The 23872-nt window shown below is 55.5% G+C and overlaps 2 protein-coding genes across 2 annotated transcripts; both read left to right on the plus strand.

Annotated features, from left to right (window-relative positions):
* Positions 1-245: 245 nt before the first annotated feature.
* URAD (ureidoimidazoline (2-oxo-4-hydroxy-4-carboxy-5-) decarboxylase) lies at positions 246-8718 on the plus strand. The gene is made up of 2 exons (XM_052650347.1): positions 246-420; positions 8381-8718. Exons 1-2 carry the CDS (start codon positions 246-248, stop codon positions 8716-8718), a joined length of 513 nt encoding a protein of 170 aa, XP_052506307.1.
* Positions 8719-16907: 8189 nt separating this feature from the next.
* On the plus strand, positions 16908-22323 carry CDX2 (caudal type homeobox 2). The gene is made up of 3 exons (XM_052650317.1): positions 16908-17448; positions 21049-21194; positions 22090-22323. The coding sequence occupies exons 1-3, from the start codon at positions 16908-16910 to the stop codon at positions 22321-22323; spliced, it is 921 nt and encodes a 306-aa protein (XP_052506277.1).
* The last annotated feature ends 1549 nt before the right edge of the window (positions 22324-23872 follow it).

A 23872-nucleotide genomic window follows, 5' to 3' on the forward strand; every position in this document is an offset into this window, starting at 1 on the left:
GTTTCCCCCTCTGCAAGATCCCTGCTCGCTGGATTAGACCTTAAGCCTGTGTTTGTTGATTGCACAAGAACTCTGGATCTCTGCTTTTCCCAGAGGCATTTAAAACATGCCAAGCTGGTGTTGCAAAAAAAAAAAAAAAAAAACCAAGCCTGTGCATTCAGCAAATATAATTCGACGAGCAGAGACGTGTCAGTCACTCACCCAGAGGAGAGCCCAGTCCTGCCACCGCCGCTGGAGCACACGCCATGGACATTGAGAAGGTCAACTCCATGGGCTTCGGAGAATTTGTGGATGTGTTCGGAAACGTCATCGAGAGATGTCCTCTGATCGCGGCCGCAGTTTGGTCCAAGCGCCCGTTCTCTGGCTTGGGAGATTTAGAGAAGCACTTTTTTGCCTTTATTGATGGTCTTCCACTGTCAGGTAAGGCTTTGGGGTTGGACGCTGAGAGGCTCCACAGACGGATTTCAGGTGTGCTTATCAAAAAGATAGGGGAGGGAATTCCCTGATGGTCCAGTGGTTAAGACTCAGGTTTCACTGCGAAGGGCCTGGGTTTGAACCCTGATTGGGGAGCTAAGATCCCACAAGCCATCAGTTCAGTTCAGTCACTCAGTCATGTCTGACTCTTTGCGACCCCATGGGCTACAGCACACCCCCTTCCCTGTCCATCACCAACTCCCGGAGCTTACTCAAACTCATGTCCCACAAGCCATAGTGTGGCCAAGAAAGATTTCTTTTAAAATGGGGGGAGGGGAGGTCTTGTGGCTGTTTTGGATTTTTAAACACAATTTTTAAAGGTTACTTTCCATTTAGTTATTACAAAATATTGGCTGTATTCTCCATCTTGTATGATATATTCCCGAGCGGATCTTAGACCCAGTTGTCTCAGCCTCCCCTCCCCCGTCCATCATGCCCCTCCCGCCTCCCCTCCCCTCCCCACTGGTGACCTCTAGTTTTCTCATCTGTGAGTCTACTTCTTTTTTGTTATCAAACTGTTTTGAGATGTTTGAGCCTAGTCGCTTATCCCTGGTATACACATTTACTTGTTTTTGCTGTAAGGCTTGGTGAATTTCTTCAGACTTTTGCAAAAGAGAGTCAAACCCTTGCAGTGTTAAGTGGACAGTAGAGTGAAAGAAGGTTCATTGGCTCAGGTAAACTGGCTGTTAAATATTAAAGCTCTGGGGTTACCAGGAAAGAGGAGGCAGCCACCTCCTCTGGCCTCAAAGCTGCTCAGGGACCAAAGGTCAGGCTAGTGTCCCCCTGCCCCGCCCCACCTCAGCCCTGCGTTGGCTTTGGGAATGTCCCTTATGCAAGAGAGGAGACCGCTCCATATCAGACTATCTGAGGAGCCTGGGGGGGAGAGAGAATGGCTGACGTTTTACCAGAAAGGGCCGGTTTGGACTAGGCGGCTGAGGAAAGTAAAGTCCCTCAGGTCAGCAGCTCCCTGTGGGTGTGAGGTAGAGGGGGAACGACAAAAGTCTGAAGAAATCCCTCTGGAGAAAGGGGTAGAAAATGCCCATTTCCTTTGGGTGGAGAGAGAAAAGGAGGCCCATGGGGGTGTAAGATGGGGAGAAGAGGGAAGTTTGGGGGCGAGTCAGAAGGACACACAGCCTCCCAGGGGTTCACAGGCCAAAGGTCAGCGGCCGAGGCTGCCTCCCAGGCTGTCCTCAAGGTCCCTGGAGAAGCCTGGACTGGCTGAGGGGACCTCGAGGGGACAGGCTATCTTCACAGAGGGGCTTCCACAGGGAGCTGGGCTGTGGGCGCGGCGCTCTTCTGCACAACAGTCCTGGCCTGTGAGCCCAGGGCTCCAACACCCGGCCCGGCAAGGTTTCCAGAGGTCAAAGGGAGCCTCCCAAACAAGGGGCTCCTTTATTTCATTTTAGGTACATTCAGGACGAGGGGAGGATGAGGGATTAAACCAAGCTGACAGGAATGTGGAGGCCCTGACTTCCCAGCGGCCCAGTGGTGAAGACTCCGAGCTCCCAGTGCGGGGGGCCCCGGGTTTGATCCCTGATCAGGGAACTAGATCCCATACCTGCTGCAAGTAGGAATGTAGAGGCCCTGTTGACCCTCACCCACTGCCTGTCCAAAGCTGAACCCGCAGCCCCCACACCCCCCGCCGCAGCCCAGCTGGCTGCAAACGTGAGGCTGCAAACCGTATCTGGGCCAGTGTCAGACTCCCGTCCCACCCCGTGGGATCATATTTCAGAACACTGGAATGAATGAAATCCTTCCTAAGGGGATGTTGGAAGATGGTGGAGCCCGGCACTACCCTTCCCCACACACTTTAACTGGGGTGACTTTCGAAGCAGGTCAGTGGGACAAAACCACTGGAGGGAGTTGGAGCCACCTGGGCGTTTGCTTGCTTCTGCACTCCAGGCAGTTCTTTGAGGGACCTCCCTGCTGGTAGAGCTTGCTTCTCAGCCCTGTGCTGGTGGCCACACTTGCCTGGGGCAGCTGGGAGTGCAGCCCTCTCTAATCACCTTCCTCCTATCTAATCGTCTTCATAGCATTAAGCAAGCAGAGTTAGTGGTGGAAATAATGATGATAGCCCCTAAAATGCATTTTCCCCTTACTATTGCTGTCTTTCAAGCACTTTTCCCAACATTTGGCATTTACTAACTCCCTTAATCCTCATAATAATCCTATAAAATAAGGATTATCATTAGTATCCCCATTTTACAGATAAGAAAACTGAGACAAACCCTGATAACCCAACAGCTTTTGAAGAATTTTCTGGAAATTCAAAGGCAAAATCTAGAAACAGTTTCTAGGGACTTCATCTATTCATTCACTGATGTATTCAATAACGTTAATGCTTGATGTGGGGTTTTATTTTTATTATTATTTTTTATCTTTTTTTTTTTTTTTTCTTGGCTACATTTCTTGACTTGCAGGATCTCAATTCCCAGGTCAGGGATTGAACCCCGGGCAGCAGCAGTGAAAATCCAGAATCCCACCAGGGAACTTGCTGGTTTTTATTTTTTAAAGTTTTTTGTTTTTTTTAATGTGGACCATTTTAAAAGTCTTTATTGAATTTGTTACTATATTGCCTCTGTTGTTTGTGTTCTGGCTTTTTGGCCAAGAGGCATACGGGATCCTAGCTCCCCAACCAGGGATCAAACCCATACCCCATGTGTTGGAAGGTGAAGTCCCCACCATTGACTGCCAGGGAAGTCCCCTCCCTAGTTTTTAAAATAATCAAGTAAAAGTCTAGCTTTTATTCTTAAATGTTTGCTCACAACCCCATAGACTATAGCCCCCCAAGCTCCTCGGTCCGTGAAATTCCCGAGGCAAGAATACTAGAGTGGGTTGCCATTCCCTGGATCTTCCTGACCCAGAGATTGAACCCATTTCTTCCTGCATTGCAGGCAGATTCTTTCCGCTGAGCCATTGGGGACAACTTACTCCTTAGATAGTAAACAACAAACTGGGTGTAACAGAGTCTTTGAATCCTAAAACTAAAAGGGACCTTATAGAGATGTTCAGGTTATGACGATCTATCTGGTCAAGGATTTATTTTAGATAATCTAAGAAAACCCTCTACCATTTAAAGAAAACTGAAAATTCTGTTTCAAGAGAAAGCAAAGGTTGACTATTCATTTACTATGGTGATTACTGACCAGTAGGTGGCAGTATAGGACAATATTTCGCTCCAAAACTAATTGGCCAAATACCTTTTCAAGCCAATCAGTTCCTGATTCCCAAGCCAGAGGAATGGCAACAATAAAGGGAAGAAGGTTCGCACGCACGCGCGCGCGCGCGCGCGCGCGCGCGCACACACACACACACACACACACACACACAGGGCCAGTAATGAACAAATTCAATAGTGATTTGTATTAAACATCAAAGAGCAATAAAAATGTCATACCAGTTAATCATGCATCTTTCTGTGGCATTTCAGAATAGCAATAATGCCATGATTCATTACTTAATGCTTATTTCAGAAGATAGTTGTTGAAAGCATCAAAGAGTTGGATACCGATAACTTCCTTCAATGCAGGCTATAAGGTATTTATATGAGGCTATTATGATGTGTTCGTTCAGTCAAAGAATATACAGCACTTTCTCCCCAGAGTGTCAGTCAATAAACACTTGCGAAGTGCCTACTCTTCCCTGGGGAATTGTCCCCGGCCCTGGAGTTAAAGCCATGAACAAGACAAGTCCCTGCCTTCAATGAGCAGACATTCCAGTGAAGAGATGCAGGATTAACATACATAAAAAGGATCATTTCAATTCTAGATACTATGAGAGGAACATTTGTATTAGGATAGAACATATGTAATAAAAGAGGTCTTTCTTAAGAAGTGACAAGAAATACCAGGCGGTTGGAGAATGGTGGAGAGTGGGGGGATGCGAGGAGAGGGGTCAGGTGGAGGGCCTGCAGCAGCAGTAAAATCGAGAGGCGACGGTCAGGTGGACTAGGGTTGGAGCAGGAGAGATGAAGAGACGTGGCCGGATTTTCAGGACAAATTTTAGAGTTAGAGCCAACAGGTGTTTTTAATAGATTTGTGGCAGGAAGGCAGGTCAGAAACAAAGAGAAATGAAGGATTATTGTGTTGTTTACCTTGTGTCTGACTCTGGGACCCAACGGACTGTAGCCCGCCAGGCTCCTCTGTCCATGGGATTCTCCAGCCAAGAAGACTGGAGAGGTTGCTATTTCCTTCTCGAGGGGATCTTTCCAACCCAGGGATCAAACCTGCGTCTCCTGTGGCTCCGGCGTTGGCAGGCAGATTCTTTACCACCGAGTCACCTGGGAAGCCCGAAATGAAGGATAACACCTGTGTTTTCTATATGAGCAGCTGAGTGGGTGGTGATCTGTTTTCTGCAACGGGGACGAGTTCAGCACTGAGAGGACAGGATGGCGAATGGGAGCTTGGCAAGGCTGAGATACCAAATAACCATCCAGAGGACAATGTTGAGTGTTCAGTTGGCTCATAACAAAGGAACTCAGGGGAAAGCTGAGGACTAGACTAGACCCAGGTGTCATGAAATAATCGATGGCATTTGAAGCTAGGGGGCTAGATGAGAACGCTTAGGGCATCCGTGTGAATCAGAAAGGAGGAGGTGTGAGGACTGAGTCCGGGAGCACTTGTGTCGCTGATCTGGGCCAGTGATGAGAATAAGTGATGATGGGAATCTTCCAAGGAGAGAGGGCCGACCACATGACATGCTGCCAAGAGGCTGAGAGAGAAGAGGCCAGAGCACTGGCCGTTGGCTTGAGCAAGCTGTCATTGCTTGTGACCTGAGGAGTGCAGCCTGGCAGGCTGGTGGGGCTGGAAGTGCGATGGGGTGAGCCTGGGAGGCAGGGAGAGGAAGTGGAGATGCCCAGGAGACAGTCCCCAGGAGCAGCTGTGCTGTGAGGAGGAGCAGAGACACAGGGAGGAACTAGAGGACCACAGGCAATCAAGAGAGGGCGCTCGTTTTCTTTAGGGGTTGAATGCTTCTAGGGCCGGTTTGTGTGTTGATGAAGTGGCAGTGATGGTGGGCGGGCAGGGGGATTGATGGTTGAAATCGTAGCCTTTGACGTGGAAGGAGGTGCTGGCTCCCAGAACACAAGTGGAGAGAGAGGCTGGCCCAGGCCATGCACGGGACAGGAGGGCGGGCACACCAGCTGGGACAGTGTGGGGATGCTGGAGGACGCTGATGGGCTTCCAGGCCAACCGCCTGCTCTTCAGCAGCCGCCACTGTCTGCTAATAAGATGAGGACTCTTCAAGGGGCAGAGATTCTTGGTCTGTAGTTGCAGCAAATAATGCCTATCCACACCTGCATCTCCAGACCATCCCATGCCAATGGCAGAGGCAGTGCTGTCTCAGATTTTAGGAGAGACTGAAGGACAGACAGTACTGAAAGGCCTGAAGTGAGACACCCAGCCAGGTTTGGGCACTCCAGGTAGGGGGACTGCAGGGCTGAGGTGGGGAGGTGGGGAGTACCCAGGCATGGTCTCCAGCCTCCTATTGGGGCTTAAGGCAATAGGGGATGCCCCAGCTGCGGATGCAGCGCTGGAGGAGGGACAGAGCTGTCCGGCAGGAAGGATTGGAAGGGGCGTATCAGCGGTTTGGGGCAATAAAGATGGAGTCCTCGGCTCAACGGGCTCAGGTTCTATTTCTCCAGAGCTACCATTCCCTGCCTGCCTCCTCACACCATCTTCTTTTACCTACATTTGAGGGCTCTGTGTGTGTGTGTGTGTGTGTAAATCCTCTTTTCTGATCTCTTTTCTTCTCTTTGCTCTGCGCTTCTCTCATCCCGCTTGTCTCCCACCACCAGCGGAAAACATGCTCAGTACTGGGCAAACATTAACCCCAGGTGATGTTTTCAAGAGAGGGAAGAGCCCAACAGAGTGAGAAGCCAGGTGTCAGGGCCAGAAAGAAGAGGCAGGTCTGGGATGCGGGCGGCCACCCACAGGACCGGGGTTCTGCTTGGGGCCACGCCACCGGGGGACAGACCCAACCCCTGGCCAGGTCCTCCTAGCAATAACCTCGTTCCCTGCGCTGGAGCCAGGACTCCGCAGAGTAAGAAATGGGGGGAGGGTGGCGTGGGGGGGACGCTGAGGAGTTCAGTGAGAAGGCGGGGTCTTGGCCCCCTTACCCCCTCACCCCTCTGAAAATCTGAATAAACAAGGAGGGGTGCAGGGCGGGCCTGCGGTCAGGGCCTGTGAGCCTCCCAGACCCCCGCTGCCCACGCCCATTTGGGGGGGTCCAGACTGGGTGGGTGTGGAGCGGATTCAGGTGGCGCCCAGCCTCAGGCTTGGGCAGCCTCCACAGCACAGCCGCCCTCCAGCCCACGGCTGGGGGCGCCCAGGTAGGGACTTTATCACCGACATTTTCACATCACCCGGATGCACTGAACGCGGGGACCAAGCGCCCCAGCTTTGCAAGGCCCAGGAGAGATATTCTAAAATGGGGGGTATTGCCAAAATGGGATTACTGGTGACCTGAGTTTCATTTTAAACTGCGTTTAATCTTGAAGGGGCAGCCAGTGCTCCAAAGCCAGTGGTTTGGAGTCCAGGAGCCCCACGCAGGCAGTTTCCTGGCTCAATGACCTTGGGCAGGTCACCTACTCCTTTCTGAGCCTCTGATGAAGCCTCTCTTCAATGCAGAAGTTCCCCCCACCCCAGTTCTCCCACCTCTCAGGGCACAAGTCCACAAGTCAACAATCCCAGTTGTCCTTTAATTGGGCAGAAACTGTAAGATTTAAGCAGGAGGAGTTTATACTCTAATTAAAGGAAGAGTCAATCAGTGATCCCCCGTTTCCAGAGGAGCCTCACACCTGTCCTCAGCCCCAGGGACAGAAGCTTCCAGCCGCAGGGCAGCCCAGTTACACTGAGTTTACTAGGGCAGGTAATATGGCTATTTATTGAAAAACTGCTAGCATCAGGTGCTGTTTGGGTAAATGAATTGTCTCCAATCCTTGCCACTCCTCAGCAAGCTAGGTGTCATCAGCCCCATTGTTCCCATCGGGTTCCCTGTTTAGCATATCTGAAATCTTGCCCAGCCCCACGGATTCTAAATCTCCCTTTAGAGAACTAAGTAAAATGATTGGCTAGGGCTCAGGAAAACCCCCCTGGATTAGGACTTGAAATCGACGGACTCACACCACGGGTGGCCAATTTCAGGCCAGTGTTCAGGGATGAGGAGAAGCTGCCTTCCCAGGAAAGGTTGTTCTCCGCGAATTGTTTTGAGATCTACCGTGGGAGAAGGGAAACGAGCCTCAGACACGGTGGGTGGTGAGTGGTGCTGTTTTCCTAGAAGGAGGAAGCCACTTTCGTTCAAAGGGCCGTAGGATTCGGCTGGAAATGGGTTTCTTTGCAGTTAATCATCTGCAAAGCTCTTTGCACGCCTGATTCCAGAAGCCCAGAGCTCACACTTAGGGTCACAAAACCCTGGGCATTTATTTGCCAAGCTCCAAGGATGTTATCCCTGTGGATCCTCCCCGCCCTTCTCCTTTCCAGAGCAAAACCCATTCCGTGGCTTTTTCAGGAAGTCTTCAGGCCCTTGTGTCCGGCCCTCTCCGACATCAAAGCCCCCCTGAGAGCAAAGGACTTTGAAAAGATACGAAACGCTCGGGTTCCCTTATCGCGTCCGCGCTCCCTCCCGAGCAAGTCGTAAATTCCGAGCCTCCGCGGCCGCTCCCCGCCGCTCTGCTGGCCCCAAGGTCTCAAAGGACAGACTTGTCACTTCCCGCCCCGCCCCCGGGGCCCCGGCCGAGGCCGAGTGAAGCGGGGTTGGCGGGGCGCAGGGTTCAGGACGAGCTGGAGGGGGCGGGTGCGCTGGGCGCCCCGATCTGCCCCTCATCACGTCCCGGGACCCTGCTCTTCTCCGAAGCCCTTCAGGGCGCGATAACGCGCTCCCACCGCCTTGTGTCTGTGCTTCTCCGCAGGCCAGGAGGGCGTCCTGCGCTGCCACCCGGAGCTGGCGGGCCGCCAGCTGCAGTGCGGCCGGCTCACCGCCGAGTCGCAGCGGGAGCAGAGCGCCGCAGGCCTGCAGAACCTGGGCGCGGCCGAGCGGCTCCGGTTCACCGAGCTCACCGCCCAGTACCGCACGCGCTTCGGCTTCCCCTTCGTGCTCGCCGTGCGCCTCAGCGACCCGGCGGCCGCGCCCCGCGAGCTGGCGCGCCGGCTGCGGTGCCCGCCGGCGCAGGAGCTGCGCACCGCCTTGGGCGAGGTGAAGAAGATCTGCCACCTGCGTCTCGCCGACCTGCTCGGGGAGCAGCCGTAGCGGCCGAGCCAGCGGAGGACCCCGGGACGCAAGTCGGGACGCGCCAGGGCCGCGGGCGCGCGCGATGCGCTTAGAACGGAGTCCACCCCCGCTCACGGAGGCCGGGGCGAATCGAGACAGTCGCACGAATAACGAGCCCTTCTGTACCCCTCCCCACACGCGCACCCTTTGCCAAAATATCTGTTGATAGTTTCGGGCTTTGCCACCGATGTATCCAGCTCACTGCTCCAATTCTTCACTCCCGCTGCGGCCCGTTGACACCACCAGCCTATGCGGATTCCAAAGCGCTCGTCCAGCTCGTTTGGGCCCCGCACCCTCTCCTGCTATACCCCCAGCCGCAAAACAAAACGGACAGAAAAGGAATCTTTTATTCTCCAGCGATTTGTCTGTTCTTTTTTTTTTTTTTTCCTTCTCCCACCTTAGTTGCTGCGCCGACACTTACATGAGAGTGGAAGGAGTCTCTCTGAAACTTGGACAAACACAGGAGCTTGAGCTGGGACTGACAAAGCAGCCTACGGGGATGGAGGGCGGGAGAGAGCCCCGTGGGGGCCGGCGTTGCGGAGGCACCCGGTGGGGGACGGCAGAAAAGGCTAGGAGTGGGGCTTCTCCAACCTGGATGGGCCTGAAGGTCCGGGGCCCTGTAGAACTGATAAAGCGGGGAACGGAGGAAAATCGGTTCTGGCCAGGGGAGGCCCGACCTGGGGTTCCAGAGCCCCAGAGAACTGGTGTCTAGCGTGTCCGCTCACACAGCAGGAGCCCACCACCTTTCTCTCTCTCTCAGTCATACCCATCAGAAGGTCCAACAAACCCCAACCAGCGCTCCTTAGGCTTCTGTTGGCAGAGGGGAAACAAGCCATGCCATCCTCGTCTCCGCAGAGGGAGTAAGACAAGAAGGCGGAACTGGCCCTTCTGAAGACACGAGCCTCCATTAGCGACCAGCCGGGGTCTGCAGGGCAACAAGAGCAATAGAATCTTTCCAGAAAAAGCAATGCCGCAGCACCCTTGGTGGGGGCTAAATTCCACAGACAGAAGCCGCTGTGGTAGCACGGGAATTTTAATCCAGGAACCCCGCTCCCCTTTGCCAACTTACAGGTGTTGCCTGCTAGTGGTGAGGGTGAAGGCCGGAGGCTGGGGAGGGCGGCAGGTGGGGAAGCCAGGAGGTGAGCCAAGGCCCCACCGTCGCTGTAGACCAGGGCCGGCAGCGGGGTCAGGGGAGTCCCCAGAGCCTTCTCTGGATGTGGGAATACCAGGTGTCTATTACAAAGGACCTGGGTGCAAAGGTGGGGCCCCTGGGCCTGGGGCTAGACGCCTGCCTCCCTCTTGCTGGGGTAACCTGGGGGCTTTCCTGACCCAAGTGAGAAACCTGCTGTTTGGCAAAGAAGATTTTCTGGCCCTGATACAAGGACCTAGGGCTGGGCCTGAGACTGAGTATGATAAACTATATTGAAGGCACCCTACCCAATCCTAGGGTGAGCCCACCTTTTAGACAGAGGGACCCCATATAAATATGCTCAGGCTAGGACAAGTGGGAATCCCCAGGGCCAGATCCGAAGCCCTATTTTTAGAGGTGAGGAGCTGCATTTTGCAGGGCTCAGGCACCATCTGATGTCTACTATTACACAGTTAACATTTTGAGGGCTTAAAGCTTGTCTGCAAAATTGTTTGTTTCTTCAGGAGGGGATACAGGGTGGGGGAAGGTGCTGAACCCGCCCCTTCAAAAGAGCTGGGGGAGAAAGGGGAGAGCCTCTACCTAAGCCCTGAGCGCTGGCAGAGGACCCGGGGGGCGCGGGGAAGACCCTGGACACCCCACACCCACCTCCATCCTCCTGCGGGCGGCTCTCCAGAGGCTGCCAAGGTCTGGCAGGGCAGTTTTCTTCTGCCACGTCTTGGCTCAGATAGTGATGTCCTGGGCTTGGGCATGTTTTCTGGTTTCTGTGCTCCTGGTGCGCAGGACGCGGGAAACGAACCAACCGGACAGTGAAGACACGCGAACTTGGACTCGGGCTTCAGCAAAGGCACCAGCCAGGACCGCTGGGTGGCCCGGAGACGTCGGGAGAGGGGGTGCAGAAGTGGTGGTGCAGTTTCCGGGGTGAATAGTTAATATCCGTACTTACTAATTCATTAAAAAAAAAAAAAAAGCACAACGGCAACTCTTAAGAAAAGTCGGAGAGCGAAGAGCTGATTTCAGTTTCAGTGACTCTTCAACCCCTCCACACACACTGCCTCCCGAGGTAGGGGTGCTGCTTTGCCCACTGCCACTCCCCCTTGAAATGTTCAAGACCAGCCAGCAAGCAGAGGCCCCAGGAGAACGCTCCCGCTGGGAACTGCCAGCCCCGGTCCCACTCACCTATGTGATGGGAAACTGAATGGGTGGTCTCTTTCCATCACCCATGCAGGTAGGACCCTTTGGGGTCGTGTGTCCAAAAGAGGTACTGGGACACTGCTGGGGAAGTAGAGGATGAGGAGAAAGACAAGGTGATTTCTTTGCATTCCTTTTACTCATTTTGAATTTGACACATTTCCAGGGGTCAGCCACAGGATGTGGGTTCCCATTCAAAAAATAAAGATGAGCTCTTTTACAGAAAGTAATTTACTGTGGGATAGATGGATACTTTTGCTGGCAATTGAAGAAATATCTGGATGGAGTTCAATTCAATAAACTTACACACTGCAATTAGCAGGTGCCCCTGAAAAGGAGAAATATAATAAATAGGACTTGGAAAGCAGAATTGTCACAACATCTCAATCTGATTGTTTTGAAACTATTTGGTTCATGGGGTGGGGATGGGGAGTTTGGCTTCCCCCCCGTGACACCAGTCACCAGTCGGTTTGGGGTTGGGGAGGCGGTTTCCAGGGTGGCACCCGAAGCCTTAGTAATTATTAACATTTGCACAGAGTGCTCCTGGTTACAAAGAATGCACCTGTGTATAGCTCATTTAATGTTAGTGACCGGAACAGCTAGCTGTGTGACCTTGGGAAGGTCACCCAACCTCTCTGGGCCTCAGAGTGCTCCTTTGTAAAATGCAAAGGCTACAGACATGAAGTCCTTTGTCCTACCCCCACCCCCCAACTCCCTAACCCCTACCAGAGTTCCCTGGTGACTCAGACGGTAAAGCGTCTGCCTACAATGCGGGAGACCCAGGTTCAGTCTCTGGGTTGGGAAGATCTCCTGGAGAAGGAAATGGCAGCCCACTCCAGTATTCTTGCCTGAAAAATCCCATGGACAGAGGAGCCTAGTAGGCTACAGTCCATGGGGTCGCAAAGAGTTGGACAAAACTGAGCGACCTCACTTTCGACTTTCGTCTCTAGAGAGTAGCTTCCAATGGGGCCAGTAACCCAAGGAGAGCTGCACCCTTACCTGAGCCCCTTCCCTCTACCACATACACCTTACTTTGTAGGGCTTCCTGGGAACATATTTTCATATGACAAACAAAGGTCATCACCTTAGGCACGAGACATCGGTAAGGGAACAAGCGGTAACTCCACACCAAAGCCATGTGATAGCATTTAGGTGTTGCTGGCCCGGGGGCCGGGTCTTCTCCACAGTGAGCATTCCCTCTCAGACTTTTAATTCTTGCTCTGTGCTCTCGCATCACACAGAATTAGACCAAGTCGTACAACATCCACAGACTGATTCTAGCAGGATGGGTGGGGAGGGCTGGCGGGAGAAGAAAATAGGCAACCACCATTTATCCCCATAATTTGCAGCCAGTGGGCAAAACCAGATTTCTGCACCCAAATATCAGCCCTTCGTCCGAGGCTTTTCTTTTCCTAGCTCTCCTTGAGCGGAGGGAGAAAAAAAATTATTTCTTGCCCCTGGATGAGAAAGCTCACTGTTTTATCCACTCTCCTGCACCCTGAGTGTTAAACGTCTAGCCCACCGATGACCTCCACAGTTTCAGGAACTCTCCCGCAGGTAGGCAGGACAAGAGACTCAGTTTGCTCGGGGGGAACATTCTTGACTCCCTTGGGTGGGGATGAGCCTGTGAATGAAGCCGGGCAGCTGTGGGCAGCTGCGGCCCCTCCCTGCTGTTCAGGATGAACACGTTGTGCTCCTTTGTGGCCTGATGGAACTGAGCAGGCAGTGGACTCTAGGGAGACCCTACAGAGAGGACACTGTGACTGATCTCTCTCCCAGAGATGTTAGCGGAGCAGCAGGGCAGCAGGCTTTCTTCTCAAACCACCCCTTATAGAGGCTTCCTTTATGTGAGGGGATTGCTGACTTCGTGCCGTTGTTGGCCCCAAAACTCTCCAACTCCAAACTACACAGCGACTGAGTAGTTTTTCCCACAGCAGTGTAGACTGCCAAGCTGAATGGTTTTATCAGACAACACTCTTCCTTGTTGCGCTTCCTTATTTCTCCTGGGAATTCAGGTCAGTGCAGGTTGAAGGCTTCCTGTGCAGGGCAAGAGAGGGAGTTTGCAAGGGCAGCTCTCTTTGGATCATTTCCTTGATCTGAAAGGGTTTCAGAAAGTAGATTCACTTGCTAAGGTGGAACAGACAGCCTGCCCTACCTCGGTGTCAAGGGTCACAGGTGCCCCAGTTCCAGGAGCCACAAATACAGGGAAAAGCAGGGTCCCCCCACCCCCAGGCTGGAGCAAACACTGGGGACCTTTGAGCAGAGAGGCAGCCCTGTCAATGATCTGTGGATTCAAGGAGTGTCTCATCTCCCTGGAAGAGTGGCCCGCCCCTTCCGGTGCCTCCTGCTCCCCACCCAGCTCTGTTCCCCTGCCCTTGCCAGCAGCCAGGATCCTGGAAGCCTGGACCCTCTTGGAGGAATGTGGAGTGGCTCCGACACTGTCAGTGACCAAGAGACGTCCCTTTGATAACCTAAGTGGAGCCTGCCCCCAGTCTTCGGGACACTTTTATTTACCTGGGTCTCTTTCTTCCCACCCTTTCCTGCCCTAAGCAGCCTACTCAAGCTCCGTGGGGTCACAGCCTCAGGCCCAGCCCCACCCCAGCCCCAAACTTCCCTATGACTTGGAGACCCAGGTACTGGTAGGCTGGGCCAGAGCCTTGAAGAGTGAAGGCTGGGGACAGCCATTGAGGGTGATTCTCAGCTCAAGCCAAGAGGCTCTAAGGAAGGCACCAGGCACCTTGGTCTCTGCTGGAGGCCTGTCCCACGTGGCACCTGCACTCCCCCAGGGCCACACACCTGCACCCAGAGGCCGGAGGAGCTGCCTCCCCTCCCCCACCCAGAGCAGGCTTCCAGAGGTCAGGAACCCGACAAAGGGCTCTCAGAGGCTAAGCCATGGTGATGAAAAGACACCAGGGTCTCTTCCCATCAGCCACTTTGCACCCCTCTCTGATTGCTCCCAACAGCCTGCCCCTGCAGGAACCCAGATGGGCCCCCTCTTGGCTGAGGGAGCAACCCAGACATGAGGGGATATTTCCACTCCAAGGAGCTTGTCCAAGGACATCATTATTGCTTCCTTCCCCCTCACCCCCAGCCCAGGGCCCAAAACCATGGAGGGGCCATGCTACTGCCATGAGGGCCCATTTCTTCATGAAGGACACCAGCCAGTGTCCTCTCTCCAGCCGTCACACCCCACACCCCAAGTGAGCATGGGCCTCTCTGAGATCTGGCGTGACCCCTGGGGCCAGATCAACCCAGGCCGCTCCCAAAGCATTTGGGCAGGCAGGCCAGGGCCCTTTCTCCAGGGCAGAGCGGAGACACAGCTGGAAAACCGGGACAATTAGCCAGCGGCCGGCGGCCATAAAAACGCAGGAAGCGGCCACCGCAGGGTGGAGGGGGCTGGCTGTCCCCAATAAAGCGATTGTCCCAAAGAATGCCCACATTCCGAAGACTTGGGCGCAAGCCTGGGCCTCGGCTTCCAGAGCTGGAGGCTTGGGAGGGGGCTGTGGGGGCGGGGCGGGGGGGAGGCGGAAAGAAGGATGGTGTCTCCCAGGAAGAGGAGGAAGATGTTTGCCAGATCAAACGTCTGCAATGCTCCCACCACTTAACCTCCCACATCCCGGCCTCATCGAGGTCCACAGACTTCCCCCCAACCCCACCCCGTGATCCCCCTCCCAACTCAGTGACTTGGATTCTGTAACGGGCTTTGTAATTTGTTTCCTATTTTATTTCTCAAGAGGTCCAATGACACTCAGTTCTCCGGGCCAGGCCCGGGGAGATCCAGAAGGATGATCTGCTACAGCCTTCACCAGTTGATTGCCCAGTTTGTTACCACCCGCCCCCTACATTTTAACCTCTTTCCTTAGGAAACACAGAGGACAGGAGGGACCAGCAAGGAGGAGATCCGAAGCCCTGATCCTGCTGGGGGCCTGGCCTCTCGGAACTCTGCGGCCTGCCGGCTGTCCTCTGTAAAGTGGAGATGACAAGACCCGCTCTATTCCCGATCTGGGGAGATGTGAAGATCTAGGAGATAAAGGACACTGGAAGGAGCTCCAGAGATCACACGAGGAAGTGACAAACACCAGAGACCACTCGGCGGCGAGAACCGACAAGGGTGGATCTGCAGGAGAGCCATGCGCCCCGCTGGTTCCCGGAGCGCTCAAAGCCACCCAGCCGGCCTGCCCAGCCCACTGCCCGGGCCGCTGCAATCCTCAGACCCTGGTCTGGCAGCGCCGTCTGGACTCGGAGCAGACAGAGGTAGATTGGCAGCCGCAGGCCCCACTCCCCGCGGTCGCTGAACCGAGATGGGCACCTGCCCGAGCGAATCTGGTCGCCCTGAGCTCCTGTCCTCCGACTTGTCCTGGCGGGTCCCGAGCCAGGCCACACAGTATAGGTCCCCACGGCCCCCACTTCCAGCCCTCGACACAGTGCTTCCAAATCCAAGACCATTCCCCACTCAGGGGTTTTCAGAAACAATCATCAGTGATGGCTCAGGGGGCTCTTCCCAACCCCTGGAGATGAAAAACTATTTTCTCTGGAGAAATGTTTTACTTTGCAAATGAGAATGGTTTTAAGCCATTGGTATGTTGTATGACATATACATACCTAGGTAGACAATAGCAGAAATCCTAGAGTCCCTTTTCCTTGATTTTAAACCACGTATTTAAGTATATAAACATATAAGTGTAACTTGATTAGTTTTCACAGGCAACAAACACACCACGACCCACCTCAAGAAACAGCAGAACTCTAGCAAACCCTCCTGCTCCCCTCCATTACCGCCCTCCCACCAGCCTGACTACTACCACTCTCTTCTCGGTTTGCACTCAAGATTTCTGAATTTGGAGTGTAAATGCTTTTTCAAAAAAATTAATAGCTTTGAGTCCCAAATGTGAGATGAACTCAGAGATGCAACCTGCAACTAGGGTCTTAATTTATCTCGTGTGGGGGGGCCAGCTGTTTCCCTAGGGAAGAAAACAAATGATCAGCGGTGACAGTTTGGGGGGCACAGTCGGCCTGGCCAGGGGCGCAGAGGGGAAAGGAACAGGCTTATTTCTCCCGGCTCCACCCGTCACCTCCCAGGCTGGCCAGAAACTCTGTCATCAGAGCAATGGCTTCCCTTTTTGTCTTTGGGATGGAAGGAGCTTCTTCTAGACACTCCCTCCCTTCCCTGCAAATGCAAAAACACGACTCCTCAGTTCCTGAACCCCGATTCCCACCAAGGTCGCTCTCCCCACCCCTCCACCCCCTTTTGCAAGTCTCTAGATTCCATTCTTTGAACCCGTGATTGGAGGTTAAAGTGCACCAAGGTTGGAAGGAGGAAGCTCTTAACAATAAAGGTTTGAATATTTAGCTGTGATGGGTCGCAGCCCTCTCGAGAGCTCCCCCCCCCTAATCTTTTAAAATGCAAATCGTGTTTCTAGGGGTTGTGCGCCGGGTGCGCGCTGCGCCTCGACGTCTCCAGCCATTGGTGTCTGTGTCATTACTAATAGAGTCTTGTAAACACTCGTTAATCACGTAAGGCCGCCGGCCTGGGGCTCCGCACGCCAGCCGGTGGCGGGTCTTCCCCGCCTCTGCAGCCTGGTGGAAAGGAGGTGGGAGGAAAGAAGGAAGAGAGAGCTGGAGGGAGGGAGGGAGGGAGGAGGCAGGCCCGAGGCAGGGACCGCCTCAGAGGCAGAAGCGCCGCGAGGAGCCGGCGGAGCTTCGCGGGCCAGGGAGCAGCCACCCGCCGTTCCTGCCCCCTCGGCCCCTTCGCCAGCGCGGCGCCCCCCGGCAGCCTCAAGCATCAGTCCCTGGGCAGCATGGTGAGGTTCGCCGTCGGGCCCTCGCCACCATGTACGTGAGCTACCTCCTGGACAAGGACGTGAGCATGTATCCCAGCTCCGTGCGCCACTCTGGCAGCCTCAACCTGGCCCCGCAGAACTTCGTCAGCCCCCCGCAGTACCCGGACTATGGCGGATACCATGTGGCGGCCGCGGCCGCCGCCGCCGCCAACCTGGACAGCGCGCAGTCCCCGGGGCCGTCCTGGCCGGCCGCCTACGGCGCTCCGCTCCGCGAGGACTGGAACGGCTACGCGCCGGGGGGCGCGGCGGCCGCCGCCAACGCCGTAGCGCACGGCCTCAACGGGGGCTCCCCGGCCGCCGCCATGGGCTACAGCGGGCCCGCCGATTACCACCCGCACCATCACCCGCACCACCACGCGCACCACCCGGGCGCCGCGCCCTCCTGCGCCTCCGGCTTGCTGCAGACGCTCAACCCCGGCCCCCCCGGGCCGGTCGCCACCGCCGCCGCCGAGCAGCTGTCGCCGGGCGGACAGCGGCGGAACCTGTGCGAGTGGATGCGGAAGCCCGCGCAGCCGGCGCTGGGCAGCCAAGGTGAGCCGGCGGGCGCCGGGGGAAGGCGCGGTCCCTGCGCGTCAGGGGACTCAGCGCAAGGGGGACGGGGCGGGGCGACGGCGTCTGGGGGCTCTGGACCCTCCCCCCCGGGGGTTGCTGCTCTGGCCCCTGCGTGGGGGCTGGCCGGGTAGGGAGTGGAGGTCCTGGTCTCACGAGCCGCGTTCAGTGTAAGGCAAAGGGGAGGCTCCCTCCTTCCCACCGCCCTTCCTTCGTAAGGTCGGGTCCTCAGACCCTCGGGAGACTCGCGGGAACGTGGCGCAGCGCGGCTGCAGCGCAGTGATCGCGTCCACCCGGCTTGCTGCCGCCCGCTCTCGCTCGGTGCGCGGCTGCCGGGCAGCTCCCCAGGGCCGGGCTCTAGGGGGACGCCGTCCTTCCCTGTCCCGGCCACTCGGGAAGAGCTTGGGCCGGGGCGGGGGGCGAGAGGGCGGCGCGGTCGCGCGAGGAACCAGGTTTAGCCTTTGAGGCCAAAGGTAAGGATCGGAGCTGCCGCGCTGGGGAAACCGGGCGAAGCTGCCGAAGCTGAAAGAAGGTGTTGGTCCTGGGAACTAAGTGGGGAAGAGGTGCGGCGCGAGGGTGGGGGGAACACCCGGGTCTTCAGACCTTTGATCTTCGCAGGGGTCATTTCAATCAAAAGCCGGAGGGCTGGGACTGGACGCCCCGGGAGTCCCCTCGTATCTGCAGAGGGAGAAGGGGAGGCAGGGGTAGTGCGCGCTCAGCCGCTGCTCCAGCCAGAGGTCGTTTCTCCGGAACCTTACTTCATAGGATCTGGTGTGTGTGTGTGTGTGTGTGTGTGTGTGTGTGTGTGTGTGTGTGTGTGTGTGTGTGTGTGTGTGCGCGCGCGCGCGCGCATATTCGTTTAACGAGCTTGCTGTGTGTGTGTGTGTGTGTGTGTGTGTGTGTGTGTGTGCGCGCGCGCGCGCGCATATTCGTTTAACGAGCTTGCCCCAGAGGTGTCTCTGCAGAGATCCCGGGTTGGCGGGACTGAGCAGGCTCGTGGGCTCCGGGTCTGCCGCGTCCGGCGTCTGAGTGTGTCCAGTGGGGAAGGAGCTCCAGTAGGTGTGGTGGGAGAGTCCTGCTGGCTCCGCTTTCCCTCCGTGAAGCCTTTCCCAGCCCTCTGCACTTCCGCTTTTTCCTCTTCCCTCCTTTCAGGCCCAGCCCGGCCCGCATGCAGGTTATGGCCACTTTGCAGGGGTTTTGTAGCCGATTACAGTCGCATAAATCAGAGCAGCCGTTGGGGGCTGTCTCCTGGGATCGGTGTTTTGCGTCACTGCGCACAAGCCGGGACCCATCACCGGGCGAACTGCGGCGGTCCGGGGAGGAGGCCTCGGGGCCGACCTGAGGGTCGGCTGGGTCCCTTCCCCCGAGAGGAGGCGCGCTCGCCTGGACAGAGAGCGCGCCCGAGTTAGGCCCTTGGCTATGCTGAGCCTGCCTGGGGCGCCGGCCTGCGGTGCCGGGCCGGGACCCTTGGTGCGTCCCGGGAGAATGCGCGCTGAGCGGGCCCGGGCGGGGGGAGAGGGAGGCGTGCCACCGGAGCCTGGGCCGCGGGGTCAGCGGAGGAGAGGCCGCTGTGAAGTCCCGCGCCAAGGTGGCAAGGCCGCTGTCGGCGCCGGGCGCCCTTGTGATGTTAATGTGGGGCGGCCCGCCGGCCGGAGCCCGACTCCTCTGCGGAGCCTCATCCGTCAAGGGGCGAGTGGGGAGGGGGGGCCGGGTGGGACCCGACCCAGCCCGCTTTGATATACACCTTCCCATCCCTGCCATTGTCTCTTTTAGGGCCCGGAAAGAGGGTGGTGACTTTCGCAGTCAATAATGAATTCTGACAAGTCCCTCTCATCTCTCCCATACTCCAGCCCCCTCCTTGGTTCCCAGGGGGTGCGGGGCATCTCCAAGGTCCTCGGGGCTCGAGCTGCAGAGCTCTCTGGGGCCTGGTCGCGCTGCCCCGTCCTCTCCGGATACTGAAAAGACAGCCCCCAGGCAGAGCCGCTCCCGAGGGCCCCAAGGCGAGTCCCGCTCCTGGAGAGTCCGGCTCGGAGAACTCCCCTGCGCCTGGCTCTCCGGCCCGGGGAGGTGTCCTTTGTGGCTCCCACCTGGCGCCCGTACACCATCTGCGTGGTGATCTAGTCTGATCCTCAGCTTGCCCCTCTGTACGCAGGGGCCACCACCGCGGGCGGGCTGGGGGAGGTAGCGCAGGTTCCCGGGACGTGTCAGCTGCCTTTCCTTTCCCGGCGGGCGCAGGGTCGGGGCCACCGCGCGCATTCAAATACGCCCGCCGCGGTGTTGATGTTAATGCGCCTGGCGGGGAGGGGGGATGAAGGCCGGCCCGCCATTTGCTCAGTAGTGGTAATTCAAACAGAACGCGGTTGTTATTAAGGCATTGAAAGGGCTTTTCTTTGATAAGATCGCCTTGTCCTGCATTGTTTGAGGCTGTGTTCTCCTTTCAGCGGCTCCGGGGAGCTCCCTCTGATCCGGCCTGTATCTTCCCAGGGCGCTTTTGTTGTGGTTTGCAAAGGGTTTTACCTGAACAAAGTCGGCCTGCGGGGCATTAAACACCTCAGAGCAACTCCCCAGACCCTTTAGATCTTCCTGCAGCCCCGGGGCACCGGGCGATTGAACCTGTTCTTTTGGGGGAGAAGACCCCGACCTGGGGCCGAGCGAGAACACCTCCTGAGTTGGGGGGTTCTGCCGAGGGTCGACCCGGGACAGACTCGGTGGAGACGCGGGGCTCCGGCCTGCTCTGACTGCAGTCGCACTATTTGTCAAGGCCCTTCAGTAAAACAATCAATGCAAGGTTTAATATGTTGACTCAATCCAATGAGCAGTAGATCACTGGTCAGGATAGCTCTGGCAGGGTTTGCAGCAGAAATAAATGGAGGATTAAAAAGAAAAGTGTGCCAACCCAGTTTCGCCCAGGTATAGAGCGTCCCCAGCGAGAGGAATTAGCGGCCTGCCAGACCCCTGCTCAGAATTCCGCGGGATACGCTGGTGAGCCGGGTTGGGGGGGGGGGCGGTGTGTGCGGTTTCTAGTGACCTGAGGGGACAGCTGTCAGCTGCTGCACCCCCTTTCCACTTCTAATAAAACAAACAGAAAAGGAATCCGCCCCCCACCCACATACCCACAATCCCAGCTGTTTTTCACTGTGAGCTTTTTTTTTTTTTTTTTAACCTCTGATGGGCCTGCAAATCTGAATATTCCCAGAACTGTTTTCCTTTTGGGCCTCATCAGCTCAGGTGCTGTATCTGCTTTACAAAACCCCTGATGGGGTTCTGCTATCACCTGTATGAATTTTTCAGTTCAGTCGCTCAGTCCTGTCAGACTCTTTGCAACCTGTATAAATTTTAAGTTTCTTTAATTTTCAAAAACCACTTACTTCCAAGACTAGGTTAGCTGTCCTGAATAGCGCTCCCCCGCACACACACCCCCTCTGGAGGGGGTCATGTCAGACTCAGCAGGAACCAGCCAAACCTCGGCCCCCCAGGGCGATGGAGGAAGAGAAATGGTTCCTGGGTTAGGGAGATTTGTCATTACCCATGACTGATGGGCTGCCCTGCAGTTTTCGGGGCTAACTTCGCCTTCCTTTACAGTGAAAACCAGGACGAAAGACAAATACCGGGTCGTGTACACGGACCACCAGCGTCTGGAGCTGGAGAAGGAGTTTCACTACAGTCGCTACATTACCATCCGGAGGAAAGCTGAACTGGCCGCCACACTGGGGCTCTCAGAGAGGCAGGTGGGAACCCTCCAGGGCCCCGTCACTGCCTGGGAGGGTCCAGTGGGAAGGGTTAGAAGCCAGGCCCCAGGATCCACCTAGTTCTGTGGGCAGACTAAGCAAGATGATCGAGAGACTTCTCCTTCTAGATGCTTTTTAAAAAGGCTTCTTCCACGTCTACTTGTCTTTTTAAATAATATATGTATATATATATATATATATATTTTTTTTTTTTTTTCTATTTCGGGGGACCTGGGAGGTAAAACACACACACACACACTGAGTGTAGTTTAATGCAGAATCCGATTTGGGTCAATAAAGACTTACTCTCTTTGTACTCAGCTCTTTATTGGGGGAAAAATTAATGTAGGATACCAGCCTCTGTGCGGAAAAACTATGGAGGGGTGAGGCTTAGCTCCTGAATGCTCTAGATTGTCAAATTCACAGCCAGGAAACCCCTCATTAAAACTCATTCTCAGCCCCAAGGCAAGGACTATTACATTTCCGTTTAGCTTTGAGAGGCCAAAGGCTGTCATTTTGAAGTACATCTAGCCCTAGCCTCCTTGCTTGGTATAGAAAGGGCCTGGCAGTTTCTGTCTTCCTTGGTTCTGAGACTCTGAACTTTTCCAGTAAAGCTGTAGATAAAGGTTGCTCTGGAAAGCAACCTGAGGAACAAAGAGGGAGAGAGAGGCCCTTCCCACTTGAGACTGCATTGAGCTTGGGAGAAGCTCCAGCACTGGGCTGTTATATGGGCTGTCCCGTGAAAAGCTGGGTGAAGGGCTGTTGTCCTTTGGGTGCAGAGGGGACCTCTTTGGCTGGAGAAGGAGGCATTGGATCTAGTGTCAAATACCGTCCCTTTATGCTTTCGCTATCTTCTTCACCGCCTTCTGTTTTTCTCCACCTTTTTCATTTCCAGGTTAAAATTTGGTTTCAGAACCGCAGAGCAAAGGAAAGGAAAATCAACAAGAAGAAGTTGCAACAGCAGCAGCAACAGCCACCCCCGCCTTCTGGGCCACAGCCTCCGCAGCCACAGCCAGGTCCACTGAGAAGCGTCCCGGAGCCCCTGAGCCCCGTGTCTTCCCTGCAAGGCTCGGTGCCTGGGGTCCTGGGGCCAGCTGGGGGGGTGTTAAACCCTACTGTCACCCAGTGACCCGCAGCGGCCTGCAGGAGCAATTCCAGGCTGAGCCACAAGGAGCATGGACTCTGCTAGAACCCTCAGGAAAGACCCCCTCCCCTCTCACCCACAGATGTTTACCAGCTGACCTGACCCTCAGAGCAGAAACCAACGGGGGCCTGGGGGAAAGACGACTGTGGTTGGGGGCCTCAAGGATGACATTCTCCTAGATTTTGACTTTTTCCGTTCTGACTCTTTCTGCCAAGCGAGGAGACGGGAAAAGACACCCAGGCTTCCTTTAGTACCGGCGGACACACTGCCTGGACTGGCGGAACAGACCAGCCTTTCAGCCCCCTGCTCCTCAGCTCTTGGCCTCCCAGATCTGCAGGATACGTCTCTGGTTGGAGCTGAGGCAGGAAAGGGGCTCAGGGGACTGCCAGGGATGGAACCAAGATGGTTAGGTCTACTGACTGCCCTCCAAGGTCCCCCTGGCCCTTCTCACCTCTAGGGCAGGCAAGATTTAAGGCAGCTGAGACTGAGACCTGGGCCCACTGAAGCGTGCAGAACCCCCAGGTCTTTGTCTTTCTTCTCTTCCCTTCCCAGTGCAGGAAAGGCTTGGCTGGTGTATGTGCGTGGTCTATGGTGGTGTGAGAGGGTGGTTGCTGGACTCCAGGCCTGACAAGGAGGGGGGTGACCCTGGACAGGGCCTTGTTTAGAATGCCTGTCACCAGAGCCTCTCTGGGCTGAATGTATGTCAGTGCTATAAATGCCAGAGCCAACCTGGACTTCCTGTGATTTTCACAATCTTGGGGCTGATGAAAAAGGGGGAGTTTCTGTTGTTGTTGCTGCTGTTTGGGTTGTTGGTCTGTGTAACATCCAAGCCAGCATTTTAAAAGCCTTCTGGATCCATGGGGAGAGAAGTGATATGGTGAAGGGAAATGGGGGTGGGGGTGGGGGTGGGGTGGGGGGTGGTATTTGAACACGGTTGAATTTTTTTTTTTCTAAAAAGAAAAGAGATAAAGGAGCTTTCCAGATTTCAGATTCTGTATTTATCGCCTATCAGGTTTTGTCTGAAATTATGATTATTTTTTAAAGAAATGAAATATCCTCTCTCCTTGCAAGTTAGAATTAGGAAAATCAGGGCGGGGGTGGGGGCTGGAGAAGGTTATCTGGACAGCCTCACTTTACCCCAGAGCGCCAGAAGCCTGGGGGAGCGGTTTCTGAGACCCGCCCTCCCCCCAAGCCGTAGCCCAGCCCTGCCTTGTGGAATGCATGGTTCTCCTGGGGGTGCCTGTGGGCAGGACGCACAGCTGAACACCCAGCTGCTTCTCAGCTAGGGGAACGGTGGGCAGTGGGCGCGAGAGAGCCCCTCACTGCGTCCCGTCAAGTCCACACGGAGGCCATCACGCTCAGTCCCATTCATCCGTGAGTCTCTTCTCCCCAGGATGCCCAGCATTCAAGTGAAAATACTCGATTCTATTTCCCTAAGGCAAAGTTTCCGCGAACGTGCGTACTAAGTTGCCCCCATGGACTGTAGCCCGCCAGGCTCCTCTGCCCATGGGGATTCTCCAGGCAAGAAGACTGG

This window comes from Budorcas taxicolor, chromosome 12, assembly GCF_023091745.1.
Source record: "Budorcas taxicolor isolate Tak-1 chromosome 12, Takin1.1, whole genome shotgun sequence".
Taxonomy (NCBI): Eukaryota; Metazoa; Chordata; class Mammalia; order Artiodactyla; family Bovidae; genus Budorcas; species Budorcas taxicolor.